This window comes from Vespula vulgaris, chromosome 11 (genome assembly GCF_905475345.1).
Source record: "Vespula vulgaris chromosome 11, iyVesVulg1.1, whole genome shotgun sequence".
Taxonomy (NCBI): domain Eukaryota; kingdom Metazoa; phylum Arthropoda; class Insecta; order Hymenoptera; family Vespidae; genus Vespula; species Vespula vulgaris.
The window spans coordinates 2,047,501-2,064,815 of NC_066596.1; the positions used below are offsets into that span (position 1 = coordinate 2,047,501).

Genomic DNA, 17,315 nt, shown 5'->3' on the forward strand with positions numbered 1-17,315 from the left:
GTTTACCTATATTAATTTTATTTTTATTTTAAAAATGTAGGATATAAGCAATTTTTATCTCTTTAATATTATCCTTTAAATGGTCATTTCTTTTTTTTGTTCTTTTCTTTTTTTAAAATCTTTTTTATCGGATACAAATTTGACATTTAATATTATATAAATCATACGATATAATTTATAATGCATATAATAATATTAATATTATTATATTTATAGTATTAAAATAAAAACGAACATACTTATGATATATCCTAATGTTAATGTTAATCTTGAAAAATGTTTAAATCGATTGACTTTCGAATCCACGACTTATGGTGCTTCTTTATAATGACTAGTCTCGACGATTAATTATTATAAGCACGCTCGTTTCAAAACGAAAAGCACACTGATTTGTCTAATTCTTTATTTAATACTTATCATTTTAATGGTACTGTATTGTAAATACTATTGATTAGTAACATATTAGAATCGTTGAAACACGTTTCTTTATTTTCTATTCTTCTTGAATCATCTACGACTGTTATCGAGTTTTCAAGCGATTATGAGACTACACGAGGACACTGAGGTGTGTATATGTGTATGTGTATGCGTATGTGTATATATGTATGTGCGTGTACAATCATCCGAAAATATAAGTAGGTATAGAGATGATTATACATACATAAAATTATTTTATGCTCATTATCGAGCATCGAGTGAACGTGAATTTTGTTAAAACGTTTAACACGTTGAGTACCTACCTAATACGCATAAATTGATAAGTATATAATTTTGCATATGATTATTATTTTTAACATCATACTTTAATTCTTCCTTTTATCATTTGTTAATTATTACAATAAACAAATGAAATCAATTTCAATAGTTTTAATCGAATAGCATGATTACTCAACGTGTTAATAGATTGGACAATATTTTTGGCAAGATTGAGATCAAATGTTGCAATATTAAAAGTACTCGTCGAGTATAAATGTTTATAAAAAATTAAAAAGATATAAAAAAAGCAATCATCGATATTAGGCTTCGCATATGTGTAGACTTCTTCTTTTTCTTTTTTTTTGTTTTACTTTGCGTGTTCCTCTCTTTCTTTTTTCTTTTTTTTTTTTAACAGCGAAAAACAAACGTGTGCTCATTGGAACAGTTAGCTTCATTTTACATATCGAGTATCCTCCTTGAGTAATGCCGATTATATCAGACGGTATTGCGTAGAGAGGACGATAAATGATTTCTATTTGGCACTTATCAGAGCTTAAAATTTATGTACATACACAAAACACGTTGACGTCCAAGTGAATTCGATCGATGGAATTGATTTTTTCGTACATTATATTCCATCGTACATACACGAGTACCACCATCACGTACATACGTTCACACTGTATATCATACAAACGATCGAAACGTGGTTTATACATCGAATTATTTACAGTAAGTCATCTTACATCTCTTACAATTTACGTCCGGACGTATCCGACGATCGATCGGAGGAACGAATAAAAATTCGGAAAAGTAAACTTCACTTTCATGTTTCTCTCTCTCTTTTTTTCTTCCACCCTCTTTCTCTCTTTCTTTCTTTTTTTCTCTCTGTATCTTTTTCTACCATTTCCGTAGTTCGAACCTCCTCCGAAATTGTCGGTCGATTTAATATATTAAAATTTATAAACTTCCTTTATAGAGCATTCATTTGTGCATGCGTAAACGTTTTACTTCATGCACTTTTTAATTTAAATTTCTCGAATATAATAATAATAATAATAATAATAATAATAATAATAATAATAATAATAATAATAATAATAATAACAATAAAAATAATAGTAATAATAATAATAATAACAAGAACAATAATAGTATCAATGTTCATAATAATTGTTATTATAATTCTATAATAATAATAATAATAAAAATAATAATAATAATAATAATAATAATAATAGTAATAATAATAATAATGATAATAATCATCATCATCATCATAGTAATCATAATCATAATATATATATAATATATATATCAAAGTATAAGCGATAATACTTTCAACTTGTTTTATGTGTTCTTACGTGATTCTTCTTTTCTTGTTTTTCTTTCTCTTCTTTTCTCTTTGCATCTCTTTGGATCAGTCGATGGAAATCGTTTATCTTTTGCAATAGATTTTTCCTGTATATTTTCGTTATTACGACGGAGGAAGAATATCCGTGTTCGGCTTGGCCAAACGCGAGAAAACGCGATTTCCAGTTTCCATGGGACATACATAACACGAAACAATAATCGATCGTATGCGATTATAATTCGCGAATTATGAATAGCTACGTCCGTCCTTTTCGATATAGTTTAGAGATTAATTAACTGGCCTGGTCGGCCTCGGTAAATGATACTATTGCGTTCGTTCATTGGCATCCGATATAAATTTGGTTAATGCAAACGTCCAATCAACGTGTATGTATATATACAACGTGTACGTGTGTATATATATATATATATATATACAGTGAAATATAGTGATTATAATTTCCTTGTGTTTAAGGTACATGCATATATTCTTAGATTAATATATTTATTGAAAATATGATTTTTAAATGGGAAAGAGATGAATAAATGAAAGAGAATATCGTGTTTCGATATTTTTGTTTGTTTGTTTTTCAATGTAATTGAAATTATTGATGATAGAAAAAAATATTCACTGCATCGTTGAAATTATTGACGATAGAAAAAAAGAATAATTTTTTTTTTCCCCCAATGAAAAGTGATCTCAGAGAAAACGTATTGTTATAGTTTTGTTATTTTTTTTCTCTTTCCTCTCTCTTTTTTATTTATTTATTTATTTTTTATTTTTGAAGAAAACCATACGTTATTCATTGCGAATAAGCGAATACTGTTACAAAGTATCATATTTTGTCATTTCTATAGACGATTATTTTCGAAATTATTTGTACGATAAAAATATGAAAAAGGAATGTTTCCAATGAAAATTGATATTGAAGGAGAAGTATCAGTTACAGCTTCTATATTTTGATTATTATTTTTCTTTTCTATTTTTTTCCTTTTTCCTTCTTCTTTTTTTTTCTTTTTACCAAACCACACGTTTTCCAACACGTACGACGTAGACCATTTCAAGGCGAACACAATGGTCAATCGAGATTATTGTACGATGTATCGACCGCGTCGTGAAAGTGGAGGATGGGCGAGAGGGTGGTGGTTGAAATCAGGAGGTAGGGGAGATGAGAATAATCGCTGGCGAAAAAGCGGTCACATTTATTTCAATTAACGTTTTTATTCGCCACCATTCGCCGAATATGGAGAAATAGTAGTATACTGTAAATAAAAAGAAACAAAAACATACTTTTTCCTGATATATCTGAAATCCACGTATGCTACGTTTGCGTATTCACCAATGATAAAACATTTTTCGTATCCTTTCGCGTCCGTGAAATTTAGCTTCGGTTGTTCGTTATTTTTAGTCGGATATGTTACTGGTAAAACGATCGAATCAATTTGGTAATTGCAAATTGGACAGAAAGAGAAAGAGAAAGAGAGAGGGAGAGAGAGAGTGAGAGGGAGGGAGATAAATGCATAGGAATGAGATTTTTGCATGTTCCTTCATCGCGTAAATGCTATTTATCGATCATAATTAGAAATATATGTCGATATGAATATATGAAATAAGGCTTTTTACTAGTTCAAGTAACATAGCAAGAGGATGGCGAATAAAATATGTAGATAATGTATTTTGTCGATATTATAATCATCGAACTTAATATAACTAATTGATTTATCGTACAAAAGGAAATAATAAAAAAAAAAACTTTGTATGCGAATATATATCTAACTATCCAATAAACGTACATTAATTTCTCGTAATTCTCCTCCTCCCACTATCCGTTTAATATCCCAAAGTAGATCTCACGCGTTTGAAGATACATATAAGTGATAAGTAGAAAGGGAATCTATTAAATTTAAAGTAGAAAATGGCAAAATGATTAGTCCGTTGTACTTATTCTTATTTTCTCCAGTTTCGATCGATTTCAAGCTTGGGAGATTGCTTTCGTTATATTTATTAATCAGGTAATTACGAGAACCCGCCAGAGGAACCGAGAAAATATTGACCGAATGGAATAGACTGTAGGTATATCGTAATTCCTGACAATAGATATTCAGGCTGGTAGAACGGTGCTGGTAAATCGGTGGTCGAAGGATCTCTAGCGTGGTAACGCGTTTTGTGCTTTACGATAAGAGCCAATACTTTTGCGGCCGTCATCTTATTATGAATGGGCCGTGTTAAACGAGGCGGGAAAAGCTCGCAAGTACATCGCAAAATGATGATACAGACTGTGTGTAACGGGATCCCTCTTCCTCCATCTACCCTTCTATAGCAACTAACTCTCTCTCTCTCTCTCTCTCTTTCTCTCCTTCTCTCTCCCTCTTTTTATATCTGCCTCCTTCTCTTTCTATCTCCCTTTTTCTTTTTCTCGTCACACAGTACAGATCCTCATCCTTCTCTACTTGTGTTACATCGAGCTCGTTGAACCACAAGACTCCCTTGCGTCATTCGAAAATTTCATCGCACCTGATTCTCCTCTCTGTCTTTGTCTTTGTCTCTTTCTCTCTCTCTCTTTCTCTTTCTTTTTTAGACATAATCGTTGTAAGTGTATTATGCAATCACTATCATGAAAAAATGTTATAGAACTTTTGGAAGAAATGAAAATTTTTTTACTCTATACCGAGTTATGCATGAATCCATAATATTTTAGAGCTATGTGCTTGTGTATTGTGTGTAAATTTTCTTCATATATACATATGTATATGTATATGTATATAGCAAAAAATTGATTGAAAAAAATTTGACTATATTTTATGTACAGTTTATTTATCGTAGTAGAATTTATCTTTCTTGATTTTCGTGTTAAATCGTTTCGACGACGAAAAACGTGTATCGGTTTTTCCCTTTCTTTTTTCTTACTTTCTTCTTGTTCTTTTTTTTTTATAAATTTTAACTTTGAGATCAAGCCATTCTCTCTTATCGGAAGCTACGTTTAATTAATGCACAAGTGAATTCGTTAATGCGTATGGGGATTGTTCACTGCAGTTTATGTTTCAAGGAAATAGAGGTAATTAGGAGAAGTGCGAAAGAGGAAGGGTAAGGAAGGGGAGAGAAAGAGAGAGAGAGAGAGAGAGATAGGATAGAAACAAAGCATAAAACGATAATACCACTTGTTCCCGAAATACCGTAGAATCTTATGATTCTCCTTGCTATGCTTCATGCGTACTCTCATTTACGATGAAATTTATCCTTTCGGTAAGTCTCCTTGAAAATTTCTTCCCTTAGAACGTAGATTCTAGGTTTATTGGCCAGATTGGAAATAAGTTTGTAAAGAAGTTAAATGAAATCAAAATCAAACCATTTAGGTATATATATACATATATATGTGTGTGTGTGTGGAAAGAGAAAGAGAGAGATCTTATGACAAATCGATGATATTTCCACTTCGAAGAGTTAAATATATCTTACATCGTTCCCGAGTGTAAGTGGGTGGATGGAGAAAATCTTAGGATCTTTCCGTGAATGACCGTAAAGCGAAGCTAAGGTTTTATTACCGTCGGTTCGAGAAGCGGAGAATTCCTTAAGGGAGCGTCTTTTTATTGTTGGAATAATGAATACGGACATAAATTCGTGCGGGGTGAGTTGTATCAGGATTTACCTTCAAGTTTAATACCTAACAGCGTCGTAAAACTCTTCCCGCTTTAAATTCGAGCAACCATTTTTATCCGTAGCCCACAACCTTTCCCCTACCCTATTTTCCTCCCCCATTTCACCCTTCTCCCTTCTTCGTCCTTCTTACGTCCCATTTTTACCGACCTTCGTAAACGTCGGTAACGTCGATTTTCTTTAAGAAAAAAATCTTGAGGGGATGGGCGAATGCACGAAAAAGCTTTCTTTTTCTTTCTCTTTCTCTCTTTTTCTCTTTTCATCGATCCGAAGTTTCAGCATCGAAAGAGCAACGTTGTAGTGGAGAGATGAGGGAGAGGGTGTCGTTTCACGGCGGCGGTGCGTCTCGTTGCGTGGAATCGTGTTGTATGCCGGCGCTTAACGACGTCACGGAGCGGTATCTCCGTTACGCCTCGCTTACCGTAGACTGTGGCCGCTCACGCGTCGCTTAAACGTAATCCCACGTATGCATGTTGGTATCTATATACATATCCATGTATTTACGTATGTTATAGGTAGGTATATGTATATTATGTGTATATGTACGAGAGAGAGAGAGAGAGAGAGAGAGAGAGAGAGAGAAAGATCATACGAAACTGTAATTTCGAAAATGTAGTTTTTGAGAAAGTGTTACGTTAATTTTATAAAAAAGAAAAAAGAGAAGACGCTTTGTTTTACGTATATACATACATACATACATATGTACATATGCAAATGTAGAAATTAAAAAGAGATAGAAATCAATTTTTTAGCATGGAAAAGAAAAATATTTTATAAGTTGAAAAAGTTATGTTAGACGGAGAAGGAAGAAATTGATAGGTCGATACAGTCGTATGAACGTTCTATTGGAATTATTTTAATTGAGATATGCGAACAAAAAAATGGAGATTTTGTTACTCGGCTATCTTGGTCCATTTTCTTTTTATTTGATTTTTCTTTGTTTGTTTTTTTTTTTTTTTTTTTTGAAACAGATATATATATATTTTTTTCTCCTTTAAGCTATCGGTACATATCGAATCGAACAATTTATAGGTCAGAGAGGTGGTTTCTCTGTAATTGCGTTCGTGTTTCTCTCTCGATTACGTTCGTTCAATCTGCAAAATGATACCGAATAGAAGCGAAAAAGACAAAACTGTTTTCATACTTTTTTAATTGCTTTTTCGTATACGAAGTGGAGAACGGTCAACAAACTTGTTACTAACTAATTTATGTACTTGAACGTAAAGGTAGTTCGCGTAATTGGTTTTGATGTTGGTCTCGTGTAAACTTCTGATCGATTACTCGATTGGATATCGATACTTGTATTCCGCGAGTCATCGTGTAATCAAAACGATTAATATGTTATTTACATGAACGAAATTTACCGTATTTAACGTTTTATTTATCCGGAACATTAATATAAACGACTAGAAGAGGTATTTGAAAAAAAAAACTTTCCTCTCTTGTTTTTTTTTTTTTCAATGAAATCTATAAAATGGTATATTACTTGGGGCAGGGAGAACAAAAAAGGAAAATAAAAAAAAAAAAATGCAAAAGATCTATGCAAATCGGTCGATTTTTCATTTTCCTCTTATTTTTCGAAATCTTTGCGATTCTTTCGTTGTTTCCGGATAGTTTTGTATATGTCTATGTCTCTCCACTATGTACACACACATACACTCATACACACATACATATATATATATATATATATGTACATTGTACGTGTTACAGAAAGTTTCGTATTTCAACGGGCGACATAAAAGGGAACTTTTCAATCTCTCCCATAGATTGGTAACTTTCTGCCGGAGACTTTCCGGCCGAATGATACTTTATCGAAGCCCTCTTTGTGCGATCGAAACTTTTCATACCGGTTTCCTTCTCTTTCTTTCTATCCCTAAGAACGTTGCATGACCAGCCGGAGCAGAAGAAAACCCGAAACGGCGAATGCTTCTTTATTTTTTTCTTTTTTTTTCTCTTTAGACGAAGGGTTGGGTGGGTTCAAGAAAAAAAAAAGAAACCTCCTACGAAGAATTTCAAGTTGTGTTCGACGTTCGCCTAAGGTGGATTAAAAGGGAGGTGGCTTTTCTCAAACTGGAGAATAAAAATTTCTTGCGGAATTCTTTGCGGAAAGTTTTTATGCTATAATATATATATACATACATACATACATACATTACACATATATATGTACATATATATATAGAAAGAGGTAATATTACCAGTTATGTTTAAAAAAAGAGAAGAAAAGAAATAGTATGGTAGTTCTAAATTTAACGAAATACACAGATAACTATGTATTCTCCACCCTTTTTTATCGATTCACGAATGGAAAACGACGAAGTGGCCCGTGTGAGAATAAACTCTCAGTTGGCTGGACCGAACCGGAAAGCTGGGATGGTCGATTTAACTCCGTTTATCTCTCTCTCTCTCTCTCTCTTGCATGTGTATAGTACATATGTACGTATACACATATACAAAACACATTCAGATAGCCATACTTGCTCTATAGGGAAATAATTGAATTCGTAGAAATAAATATTCGCTTTCGTTTTATCGCGAACGTGCCGGCCAGGCGATATCGTTCAAGCACGGAATATTATACGCGACTACAGAGAAGGTTCGCGCGTGACGTAGCATTAATCACATTTCTCCTTTCTTTCTTTCTCTCTTTCTCTCTTTCTCTCTCTCTTTTTCCTTTTACGTCGAAGACACAACCCTCTTGGACGTTTCATCGCAATTTTAAGACTCAACATCGAGGCCAACTCATGTAAATTATAAATCTTCTACTATTCCAAGTTTCAGTTTGTTCTACGACGGTCAAGTTATATTCTCCGTTTTCTTTTCTTCTTTTTTTCTCTTTTTTCTTCTTTTTTTTTTTCTTCATTTTCCTTTTTTCTTTTTTATTACCGATTAATAATTAATCATTCGTTATAGTATTTATCTCTTTCTCTCTCTCTCTTTTTTCGCTCATCGTTTTCGTTTATCCATTTACATCGCATTTATTTGGCACCGATCGATGATTCGGATAGATTTTAACGATGTAAGACTTACGAATGATTCTCCTCCTGCTTCTGTTACTGCTGCTATTGCTACTGTTAATACTATACTACGGATAAAATGAAATTGCTCGAGTTAAGCGGAGCTTAGCCGAAAGTATCCCGTACGTTTTCGTGCGAAGCAAGAATTGCAAGTGGGGAAAGCTGCTTTACTTCAACTCGAAGCCGTTCGTCAATCGTTCGAAAATTAAGAACGCTTTTCAACGATTTTTCTACGAAACTCCTCAATACTTTACATTATTCCTCAATCACGTTTTCTATCATCTCTGGTTTAAACTTGCGTCGAATGATTCCGAGGAAAGGAAAGAAAAAAGGAAAGAAGAGAAAGAGGAGAAAAAAAGTGAGGGAAAAAACATCGTATCAAGAATTCGCGTACGTTTGAACTTGGGAAAATTTTTTTACATCGATTGCCGCCATGATACGTTATCCGGTCGACGTACAATGAAAATCGGCATGTATAAAAAGTTTTTCATCCAACTGAACGTATTTTTCGAATATGTATTTTTTCGTGTGTGTATGTGTGCATTGTATGCGCGCGCCACCGAATATTATCGCGACAGCTTGCATACAAATTTCGCGTAGTATCTATGTCAAGATAATAAAAAAAAAGAAAAAAAAGAAGAAAGAAAAAACGCGAGTTTCCAATTCGTTTCCGTGCAGTTTTAGAATATGTGAAAGTTAGCACCGCCATGTTGGATTTTTAATCCATAGAATCCGCGCGTGTTAGATCGAAATAGATTACGCTGCTTCGTGAAACAAAAAGGAAGAAAAAAAATAAATAAAAAACGAAAAAAAAATAGAAAAAAGGGAAAGAAAGTTTTGTTCCCATTGTCTCCTCGTTTTCGCCGTTACAAAATCGTCCTTTTCGACATAACGTTGTACAACTCTAACACGATTTCGCACGCCATTTGTTTTATCGTAAATCCAATATGACTGTGTTGGTATCGCGGAAAAAGACATACAAAGAAAAACAAAAAAATACAATATAAAACAACGACAGAAAAGGAAAGAAAAGGAAAGAAAAGGAAAAAGTCGCAACTATCTAAGGGAAAATCTGATATATAAACGGAACATTGTTTGTTCATATCATTAAACGATAAGACGTAAAGTGCCGTTTTGATCGGTCTATTAATGGAAGATCTAACGTTCGAATTTCAATTAAATTGGCTAAGTTAATCGAGCTTTACTGTACATCACACTGTCCCCACATCAAAGCTAGTTCTACGACGTTCCACGACTCTCGGTTATGCTTACGTTCCATGGACGTCTGCAATCCCAAAATGTGGTTTAATAAATGTCACGTGCGCGCGAGCGTGCCATTAAACCGTTGCAAAATCGCTTCGAATCGATCGGTGACATGCTTTTCGACGTCGCCGAGTTTATTTGAAGTTATATATATATGTATATGTATATATATACATATATATACATGGGTATGTATAAGTACATATATTTCCACGGGATAGAGCTTCACCGTAAATCCATTCGTTGCGTTCTTGTCCCATTTCGTTGGTCCGACGATAGAGCAATTTGTCGTGCAACTAATGATGCCGATTAATATTCCACTAATATATCTCCGGGGCGACATTATATGTAGATATAACAAGCGAAATTTCAAATTAACCTTTCGGATTCATCGTCGCGTATCGATCCATTCCTAAAGCGAATAGGTTTCGATACGATACTCTAACGAAATTAATTTTTTCTTTCTTTGTTCCTTTTTTTCTTTCTTTTTTTAAATCTCATTTTTGCGAATATTTCTTATCAAATCAAATTATTCTTTAAAAGGACTAATAATTGATTTCAACGAGAATCAGATTATTCGTGTTATCAATGAAATCAATGAATGAATGAATGAATGAATGAAGGAATGAATGAATGAATGAAAAAAAAAGAGAATGTTGATTGGCAATGGTATATCGATTTAGATTGGACAAATTTTTCGATATTATTCGATATCGTTCGTTTCATAATCTACCATCTGCGAGATAGCGAGGAACGCGAGCTACTAATTTCGTTCTAATTTACCTTGTAATTTATACGAATGCGTAGTATACTATACTATAGTCTCGATGTAGGTATAACAAGCCAATGTAATCAGGAAGTACGGACGCGCTTTCATACATAATTATCGTTTTGTGGTAATTCGGCCACCACTGTTCCTGGGTGGTTGTAATCAAACTCGTGGGTCAATTCGCGAATTACAGGTAATTCGATGTTTAATCGACTTAATGTTTAAAGTTCACCGATTCGAAATTGAATTGCCGATCGATTTGAGCATTGCCGAATTGCGTTTGGGTTGTGAACTAATTCGGCTACAGAAATCGGTCCCTTCCTTCCTTCACTCCCTCCTCCTCCTCATCCTTCTCCTCCTTCTACTTCTCCTCCTCATTTCTCATTCTCTCTTCGTTTCTCTTCTCCCGATCGAAGATGTATTATTAGTTCTTAATTCGCCGTTTGTGGTACGTACGGTGGCATGTACGGTCCAGTGAGTATGTACTGTACCGCAACGATCATCAACTGCGGTGCACTCCATCTGATGATGTATGCACTTCCTGAAACAAGAACAGTATATTCTCGTGTTATTATCTCGTGTTCGAGAATTCGCGAATGATGATAGAACATGATATAAGATAGGTATAACAATTCGTTAAGTTCTCATTCGAGAATTATAGATAGTATTACTCAGTTTCAATGGAATTGTAATTTTTAGAAAACAACGAAGAAAAAGAAATGCGATAAAAACTATAATTAAAATATCAATTCATTTATGATGGTTAACTTTTATGAATATATATCACACAAATATACACGTGTATATATATATATATATAGATTAGAGTCAAACTTTTCATTTTTCTTTTTCGCTACCTTCGGACGTTCATTGTGTTAAGATTTTTTATAGATCAGTGATTTTAAACTATAAATATATGCTATCTTTTTGTTTTCTCTATGTTGTATAACAGAGATAAAGATAGAGAGAAAAAGAGAGAGAGAGAGAAAGAGAGAGAAAGAGAAGAAGGAGAGTGATCGAGGCTCTAGATCTCCGTTCGCAAGCTCGAAGCTTGGCATAACGGATTACACCCTATCACGTCCAATATGTCAAGCGACGTGGACGACACGGAGTCGAGTATTATATCGCAAAATAAAATAGGGGCTCTGTGTCCTCTCTCTCTCTCTCTCTCTCTCTCTCTCTCTTTCTCTCTATCTATCTCTCTTTCTCTCGTTCGCTTTTAAAATATCGACGACGATACTTCGGTACGAGCAGCTGGGACGTGATACAGCTATTATTCGCACTTTCCTCCAAGAATTATGTATTTTTCATATCGCACGTACCAACGAGCTGGATGTTCCGACGAGAACGATGTCACTGAATGCAAAAGCGAGCTTAACTTGACTCGTACGAGCAGCAAAAATCCTTTCGAAGTATTCGGTTAGGTGTTGAGAGGGTGGGAAAGAGAAACGTCACCCAGATTCGAACGCATACCAAAGGATCTGACGGCTGAATTTTAATGCAAAAAAGACGAGACAACGAGTTCCTCTCTTTTCTCTCCCCCGACCACCCCTTTCAACCCTTTGCTGTTCCATCCGATGGCCAATTTCAACCTAGAATTTCTTTTTGGGAAATCTCGAAACCGATGTACATTACTTCTTCTTGAATTGCTTTATCAATTCTCAACGATATTCCCCATTATATTCCTATTCCTTATCGTTTCATGTTTTTTCAATTTACAATGAAATATTGATTTTTACGATATCGATAATAAGTATTATATTATTTATGTAGATACTACCATTCCTGGTAATATTACAAAATTTATTTATTTTATATCATAAAATTCGACGAGAGAGTGTAGCAAAATAATTGCATATTTGCGATTTGGCGATATTTATATATCGTTATTTTCTCGTAACATTCGGGGAGAATTGTTGGAAAATTTTGTTCATTTTTTGTTTGTTTGAGAGGGGTTGAGGAAGGGGATAAAATAAAAGGAAAAAGGGAGCAAGAAGGGAAAAAAACAAAGAGAATAAAAAAAAAATTTCATGCACAATTTTCAACGTATTAACGTAGAAAATATTTTCAACGTACTCACAAGTTGTAGTACACGTGAAACGAACAAAGCACTGCACGAACGGGTAGATAATATAATCTGGGATTAAATTTCATTCGATGAACTCGCGGGTAACCTAATACGGTTTATCGTTCCACCGAAACATTTTATAATCGCTCAACGTTACGGTATTATACGCTTTACAAATTTAGCAACAGTAACGCATTAAGTTATCCGATAATAATAATTAATTTTCTAGGTTAAGAGATAGATAGATAGATAGATAGATAGAGAGAGAGAGAGAGAGAGAGAGAGAGAGAGAGAGAGAGAGACCGAGTTTTCTATATAACCGAACAATTTTCACCAAGTGAAAAGCAAGAGGATCAAGATCACAGGATCAAGATGTATTTCGACGATCTTCCTTTCTTCTTGACATCTTTTCCCTTTTGGCATCCCCAAAGGTGTCTTTAGCCCTTCTCTTTTTTCTTTTTTTTTTCTTCTTCCTTCGAGTAACACGAAGCACAAGGATGTGCTTTTCTCGCCTCCCTCCTCACGTACCTTAACCACGCATTCATTTATCAACTTCTTTTTTTTTCTTTTTCCATCTCTCTCTCTCTCTCTCTCTCTCTTTCTCTCTCTTTTCTTCATTCTATATATACGCACGTAAGTACATATGTCAGAGGCTAAAGACGGTATTTGTATCCGGTCTGCTTTAGACCGTACGTATAATATATACACATTTATATGTACGTGATAAAGAAGATAGAAAGAGAGAAAGAGAAAGAAAGAGAGAGAGAGAGAGAGAGAGAGAGAAAACAGGGGCCATTCACGCCTTTTGGGAAATCGTGAGAAGAAAACACGAAGGACATCACCTACTCAGAAATTTCTGACCCTTCACATTCAGGGCCATCTATATAGTATGCCGAGTGGAAACAGAACGAATATTATAAAATATGAGCGTAGCTTGTTGAAGAGAAATATGATGATGGGTGATAAGAGTTTTTATAACAAATGATCTATTAAAGCTATCAAGTTTTTATATTATTAAATTTTTCATTGATAAATATACGTGTGTTTATATAGGTAGAGTTATACGTACATATACTTACAAGCTTCTTTACTTTAATCTTTACATGATACTTTGAATTTTGCTGAATATTCCGAGTAAGTATGTAATTACCTTCTTGGTGATGCATCTACCATCTACCTAATTTCTTTTTCGTAAAATTAAAGTAGTAACAGAGAGAGAGATAGAGACACAGAGAGACAGAGAGAGAGAGAGAGAGAGAGAGAGAGAGAGAGAGAGAGAGAGAAGGCAAAGATAAAAAAAAGCAGAAAAAAAGTAGACAGAAAAGTAATAAAGAAGAAAAATTCGTGAAGACGCGTGTTGCAAAAGTCAGAGAAAAGCTCGCAGATCGAGAGATGTTTTCTGTCTCTCTCTCTTTATCTCTCTTTATCTCTCTTTATCTCTCTCTCTCTCTCTCTCTCTCTCTCTCTCGCTTCGATCAGCACTCACGATGCGCTTTGAAGGATTCTCAAGCGTAAAAACATTTTTCCACCTTGTTGAAGATAAAGCTTGTAGATATGATATATATTTTGGTATGCTTCTCTTCGAAAAAGAAGAGAGGAGGAAAGGAGAAAAGGAATGAGAGGGGAAAGTAGAGAGGAGAGGGTTCACGCGTTTCGGGTCACGTTTTACGGCGCGATTATTCGCGGAGTGCACTTGGATGCTGGCATCAACCTAGAGCTCATTCGCTAACTCGTTCGTCAGTGAGTGCTGCTATGCTAGTCGAGTGCACCATTTTTGAGGACAAATCGCATATGTGTATGTGTATGTGTGTGTGTGTACGTATGTATGTATTAATACATGTATGTATGTATCTATGTACGAATATATGCATGTATGTATTCGAAGGACATCGTTGCGTTTCTCTTGGTTTAGAGAAGAGAGAGAGAGAGAGAGAGAGAGAGAGAGAGAGAGAGAGAGAGAGAGAGAGAGAGAGAGAGAGAGAGAGAGAGAGAGAGAGAGAGCGAGGGAGAGAGGGAAAAATGAGAGCTTTTTTCTTTCCCTTTTTTTTTTCAACGATTTTCATGCTTTCAGCTTTGCCACGCGACAATCATACGATCTCGCGTTTACGTCCTTCAACACGCGTCGTATATTACGAACGAGAATCATCCTCATTCGTGCGATCTTTCAACTTTACTACCTTTGCTATCTTTCTATCTCTCTCTTTCTCTCTCGCTTTCTCTCTTTTTCTTCATCTCTCTTTCTCTCTTTCGCTCTCTTTCTCTCCTCCTTTCTCTCAGCAATTTTTTGATATTTTTAGATATACTCTCGGAAAGTCCTTTTTTTTGTTTTCAAAAAGGATGGTTTTAAGATTGATATGATTTTATGAACGATCAAAGAATAATTTCATGTTTAACGTTATAGTGATTATGATTGTTATTTATACGATAATTAGATTGTATTTTATTGTAATACTTTGTTTAATAATACAATATTGTTCAATCAAATTATTCGCATCTGGTTTTGTCTGTTTCTTCTCTTTTTCTTTCATTTGTCTTTTTCTCTGTCTCGTCGGGTTTTTCTTAATCTCTCATTTTTAAATTACACGTTACATTCTTTTTAAGAAGGAACAACGATAGTAATTTGATATTTAACGTAATACTACGTTTAGTAATTATTATTTATAACAAGTATATATAATGAATATTTTGCATCTTCCTTCGATTTTATTTCGTTATTGAAATATTTTTATAAACTTTTGTGCGCGTCTAGTATGACCTTTATCAGAACACTCTTTTAACTCGAATAAACATTCTTTGTCTATCTTTTCCCGTTGATATACCATGATTACCAATACAAAAGCAAACACGTGCAAGAACGCGTGCCATTTACTCCTACGGACTACCTTCCGGTGTGAGCTAATATTATCGTTATATAAAAGCCACGTACTTCGGATCCAATAATGTTTCGGTACGATATGCGGATTTAATATCACGGTTAAACTTTATCGTTCGGAGGAGTTCGCGTTATCTTTACTTGTGTGATCATTTTGCACACACAACAAGTAAGTTTTTCTTTCTCTTTTTCCTTTCCTTTTTTTCTTTCGTCCGATGAAAAATTATTTTTTCAACAAATTCTACGCTTTTAATACTACAGAAATTTTCTATTTGATCGTTCATATATAAATGTCGTCGCATAATGATACTATTAAATAAGACTTTGTTCGTATAAATAATAATAACATATCACAAGATTATTTTGTTATTTTATTATAAACAATCGATAAGAATCTATTCATTACTATTTTTCTTTTTATTTAGCTTCTCTATCTTTCCGCTTAATTTTTCATCGAATTTATATAGAGACAAAAGAAAATTTACTGTGCTTCGTTTCATCTAGAAAAACTTCATTTGGTTCGATAAATCAAGCGTAAGGGGATTAGAGACAATTTACTTTATTTGTGAGAGTCGAACAATACGTGAGACAATACATAAATGGGAGATTTTGTGAAAATTGGATAGAGGGAGATTTTCGTTAAATAGCTTCCGTGATCTCTAGATCTTCATTTTCTCGATCCTTTCTGTCTGATTAATCAACACGAGAATTGTTGTCTATATCTTTCGAACAAATATTCTAAGAGAAACAAATAATCCAAATAATTGTAAGATTACATCATCTATCTTTTACTATCATCTATTTTTAAATAATTCTCTCTCTCGAATTTTTTATTAATCATCCTATACTTCGAACGTGCTAGAGTTCTTAATGAAGCTGAAATGAAGCAGAATTCTCATTTCTCATCTTTCAACTCCTAAAATAAGAAACAGTGAACAGTGGTATCCGTAACTACACACACACACACACGTACAGGAAAATATACGAATCGATTGTACATTTTCCTTCGTCTTTGAATAAATGGGAGAAAGAGAGAAATACATGCATACACGTGCACATACATTCGCGCGTGCGCGCAATTGACATACACATTTATACGTACACACACACATATACACACATGCATATATACAAATACGTGAATTTGCGAGTCAGAAGGCGATTTATGCTCTGGTAACGTACGATTTCGCTGGCTCAGCCATCGTCCAGTAACAGTACGATAAGCATCATCGTTGATGCACCTCGCATTGCACTTCCTGGATCGATCGTTGTTACGACAATGGTGAGGATAACGATTCCGTGGAGGTTGACAACAAGGATATAACGAGAAGGATGTTACATCGTGGATTCACGAGACTACGCCATTGCACGAGCTTTAATGTAACGTGCTGCTTTACTATTCGCTAGAGTTATTTGTGCCTTTGACTTGATTCATGCCTTCTGTCTTTATCTTTTTTCTTTCTCTTTCTCTCTTTTTATCTATTTCTCTCTCTCTCTCTCTCTCTCTCTTTGCGTTTTCATATATGTCCTATATAACGTTATTTTCTCTCTCTTTCTCTCCTTCTTTTTTTTCTTTTATATATCTAAAAAATAAAGAAAACGTAGATGTTCCCCCATAG

At 34.2% G+C, this 17,315-nt stretch overlaps 2 protein-coding genes across 8 annotated transcripts in view; one reads left to right on the forward strand and one right to left on the reverse strand.

Moving 5' to 3' along the window:
* The window catches only part of LOC127067684 (alpha-(1,3)-fucosyltransferase C), a 105,650-nt gene that overhangs the window by 22,559 nt on the left and 65,776 nt on the right, over nt 1-17,315 (forward strand). The window lies entirely within an intron of this gene.
* Nucleotides 1-17,315, reverse strand: part of LOC127067682 (lachesin) — a 243,913-nt gene that overhangs the window by 2,100 nt on the left and 224,498 nt on the right. For all 7 annotated transcript variants that reach the window (XM_051002914.1, XM_051002917.1, XM_051002913.1 and 4 more), the window contains 2 exons: nt 11,213-11,297; nt 1-6,184 (listed from right to left, as the gene is read on the reverse strand). The exon at nt 1-6,184 is cut by the window's left edge and continues 2,100 nt beyond it. In XM_051002914.1, coding sequence (XP_050858871.1) covers nt 6,142-6,184; nt 11,213-11,297 — 128 coding nt within the window. In that variant the 3' untranslated portion in view covers nt 1-6,141. The remainder of the gene's footprint in view (nt 6,185-11,212; nt 11,298-17,315) is intronic.